A 4,022-nucleotide genomic window follows, 5' to 3' on the forward strand; every position below is an offset into this window, starting at 1 on the left:
ATGTTTACAATTTTTGACATGAAATGAACTATCTTATGGGCTTCCACGAAGCAATGCATAGTTTCTCTTTCTACAACTTTGAGTATATAGCAAAATTGTAGCAAAATGTCAAGCTATTTGGATAAAGAGAATCCTAGGTTATTTGAATGAAGAACAAGAGAGTGGGGCAAATATATTATGTGAGAATGTTGTATCGATAGCCTTGATGAAAATCCTATTTTTCACAAAAGATGTAAGAATATTAAAATTACGTATTATTTCATAAGAGAGCTAGTATAAAATGGTAAAATTAAAATCGAGTATTGTAGGTTTGAGCAGCAACTAGCAAACATTTTTGCAAAGCCATGGCGTAGAGATAGTTTTGAATGCTTAAGAATAAATTTGGGCATTGTTGATTTGGATAGAGAATGAAGCATGGATGATGAGTTAGGACAAAACGAAAGTGCTAGAAATTTGATTGCTCCTAAGCCTCCAATTGACCTTCCCATCAGGAACAACTGGAGGATTTTCTTTGGGATCTTGATCCCTCTTGCCGTTACATGCATAGTATTTTGGTAATGAATTTAATGGAAGCAGGTAAATTTGAATTTTGAAATCATGTAGGAATTTTTTGGGCATCAACGGACAAATATAGAGGGAATGTTGCAATGGATAGTAGTTAGTTTGGTGAGGGGAATGTTTCAGCAGTAACTGTGTTTGTGAAGGAATGTGCAGTGAGCAACAGATAGCTCAAAACAACCTGTGATTTGGTGTAGCTTTAGATCGCTACAGAAGTTCAGTTGAGTTCTAAGAGATTCTAGATCATGTATGTGGGATGCGGATGCAGCTCTATATTGTAGCAGGTTATTTGTGAAATTAGTATTATAATCAGTTTTAAATTATTTTGTAAAAAATATTTTCTAATTTAATAATAGAATAATATTGCCTATTTTGTAAAAGATATTTCAGAGCATTGTGTTTTGTGTCTGATTTGGATTTTAATCCATCAAATTAGAATCAGAGCATTTGTATTGTGTCTGATTTGGATTTTCTCCATCACACCAATTCACTTCTGAAATAACTATGTTTCACTTCATCAATTAATTGATGAACTGTAGCCATGTTGTTTTACTGAAGTGACTTACAAGTAATTGATGAAAGTGAAACCATGTTGTTACAGAGGTGAATTTGCGTTGCTTTGTAGAAATGGTTAATCAAATTAAATTGTAGAAGATTAATCATTTTGAAATAATAAAAGAAGACAATCTATTCTCTCATAGACTTTCTCTAGTTTTCTGAATGTTCAAAATCTTTTATTCCATTTTATTCATATCAGTCTCTTATTTCTGCCATACTGTTCGAACACCATAAAGCAGATTAATATTATGTTATGAGTTTTTAATTTTGATTTTTTTATTATTCTCTCTCAGTATAGTGTAAGAATTGATTATTCTCAGGTCCTTCAACACTAGCTATTTCTAACGGTACCAAATTAAATCAAATATGTTTTGAACCTCCAATTTCCCAAAGTCAGTCATTTGACAGGGAATGTACACCACAATCTCATACGCTAGCATGATTTATTTAAGAAGAATCAACCAGAATCAATTTCTTAAAATTCTTGTACAGTTAATCCTTATAAAGTAGACGCAATAAGAATATAGAAATACGGTGCGATAAGAATATAGAAAATTAGCGTCCACAATTTTTACTAGTATTTACATCGATTCAGCGATCACAGGAACCAATCTGACCTTACTTTTATTGCATTTCTCTCAATAAAAATAATTAACAGGAAGATATTCTAATATTATATATTCCTCTGGCAGCAAATTACTTCTTTAGTATCACGTGTAATGATTATTAGACGCACATTCTTATCATTTCCCTTGATTTCATATATAGATATCATATATTGCAAGCTCTAAATCTCTTAAAGACATCGAACGGTTTTAATCCAACATTAAATGCGCGCAATAAAAATAATATTGCAAAATAAATACTCATTGTATTAACAAACCATTCAATATCTCAAACAGAGCAATCACCATAACTGATTTAAATCACAAAGCCTATTAGGACCTTTTTTTCACACAAAATACATTACCATTGCTGATTTAAAGTAGCAGGTCAACTGAGACCACGGAAGAACAAGGCTTTATAGAGCTTCAGACAAATACTTCCTAGACCTAACCCTCTATCTTCCCATAATAACACTAATCAATTTTTTGACTGTTGTATCTATCAGCAATAGAGACATATATAGTAACAGCTACGCTAAGCCACTGGAAGTGGGTTGGAGAGCAGATATTGTTCCAAGACCTTGAAGGTGTGTACAGCAGTTTCCTTGGCATTCTCTGGGTGTACAACCTCACCTTCATGAGCCGGCTCATACTCAATAATCCACTTCACAATGCAAGTGCCTGATGTGACTCCGGGGCTTACCTTCAAAGTCAGCTTGTATGTCTTGTATTTATTCATTATCTGTCCATTCAGCACGGTGTGAGTGGTGGTCATGTTCGCCTCATCCAAGGATTCTATTTTCTCCAATTTGTAAGTTGCCAAGTGAAACCCTGTCAAATTATCCAACAAAATAGACATGATCTGTAATCATAAATCATCTCAATAAAAAATCGTTGATATGACATAAAGCATCAATGTTCAAAATAGTTACATGGTTAGCAGAAACAATATCAAGGTATAAAAAGTATATATATCAAAACGTATAGACAGGAACAGATAAATGACAAAGGAGATTGACTCGTTCACATACCTTCTCCATATTTAACGAGTCTAATAGTGCCAGGACTAATGCCATCTCCCTCTAGTACATCAATGCTTTTGAAATGCTTGGGCATCAGCTTCGGGAAAATACTTGCAGAATTCTCAAAGGCCTTCCACATTTGATTTGCAGGAACATTCATCTCAGCCTCCCAACTCAGAGTATGGGCCATCTTTCCTATTCACTAAAGCCTCAGCAATAACGTAAACAAAGGATGTGATTTACATGGGACTTAAACTGCCTTAAATGGCTATGAAGTCTACTACTAGGCCAATCTGTTAACATTATTTTAATAAGAAGTTCCTCTCCAGCATTAGTCGTGATTCAATAATTCATCATTAAGTTATTTGAATACCGCATTTGTGGTATAACATTGCAAGATTTCATTGGCGTTCCCGGAAAAATAAACAAATAAATAATTGAATTTAAGACATCTCTACTGTACCATGGGACCCAAAAGCACTTTGGCCATGGAAATTTCATAACTTATGACTACGAGTTCCCTCTTATCCTCTATCCAACAACTCTATGGTGCTTTACACGTTTATATCTTTCGTCTACGAAACTAATCAAAGTCGTCTTGGTGATTAATTGGTACAACTATATGGTTAGATAATAAAAAACAAATTGCAAATGGAATGCTCTAAACCAAAAAAGAGACAAATTAGTAGGTTTTCAGACGAAAGTGGAAGATTATAAATTTCTTATAAATGAAAAATTGTGAAATATTTGTTAGTGAGTGTTTTAAATATAATAGGGTGATGAAATCTTCGATAAGATACAAAACTTTTATATAATGAACCAATTCTAATAATATATTAGTGTTTAATCAATTGATTAAGAAATGGAATAATTATTGAATAATTGAGTAATGTAAAGCTGCAAAACAATTTGAAGAAATTATGCCTTTTCTATTTATATTATGTATTTGACTGTCTCCATCCACCCCAAACAAAGTTGGTTAACGATTTGGATAGGTGGCTCTTTTCACGTTTATACTGTTTGCCTATTATAAATCGATAGGGTTTTCTATACTAAACAAATCAAAGTCGGACAAAAAATTAGGTATTATCCTCCATTTGATTATCGATTATTTGACAGCGATGGGGTTTTCTATACTAAACAAATCAAAGTCGGACAAAAAATTAGGTATTATCCTCCATTTGATTATCGATTATTTGACAGCGATGGGGTTTTCTATACTAAACAAATCAAAGTCGGACAAAAAAATTAGGTATAATCCTCCATTTGATTATCCATT

The 4,022-nt window shown here is 32.9% G+C and overlaps 1 protein-coding gene across 1 annotated transcript; it reads right to left on the bottom strand.

The window, feature by feature from the left end:
• Positions 1-1,979: 1,979 nt before the first annotated feature.
• LOC131042968 (MLP-like protein 423) lies at positions 1,980-2,956 on the bottom strand. Its single transcript, XM_057976317.2, has 2 exons — positions 2,753-2,956; positions 1,980-2,552 (listed from the first exon to the last, which is right to left on the bottom strand). The coding sequence occupies exons 1-2, from the start codon at positions 2,931-2,933 to the stop codon at positions 2,257-2,259; spliced, it is 477 nt and encodes a 158-aa protein (XP_057832300.1). The 5' UTR covers positions 2,934-2,956; the 3' UTR covers positions 1,980-2,256.
• Positions 2,957-4,022: the final 1,066 nt, after the last annotated feature.

Source organism: Cryptomeria japonica, chromosome 5, assembly GCF_030272615.1.
Source record: "Cryptomeria japonica chromosome 5, Sugi_1.0, whole genome shotgun sequence".
NCBI lineage: Eukaryota > Viridiplantae > Streptophyta > Pinopsida > Cupressales > Cupressaceae > Cryptomeria > Cryptomeria japonica.

What these genes read in the sequence shown, in the direction of transcription:
- LOC131042968 (XM_057976317.2), bottom strand. Translation starts at nt 2,933, where the DNA reads ATGGCCCATACTCTGAGTTGGGAGGCTGAGATGAATGTTCCTGCAAAT. An exon ending in ACTCGTTAAATATGGAGAAG is followed by an intron (nt 2,553 to 2,752) that starts GTATGTGAACGA and finishes ATAATTTGACAG; the next exon opens with GGTTTCACTTGGCAACTTAC.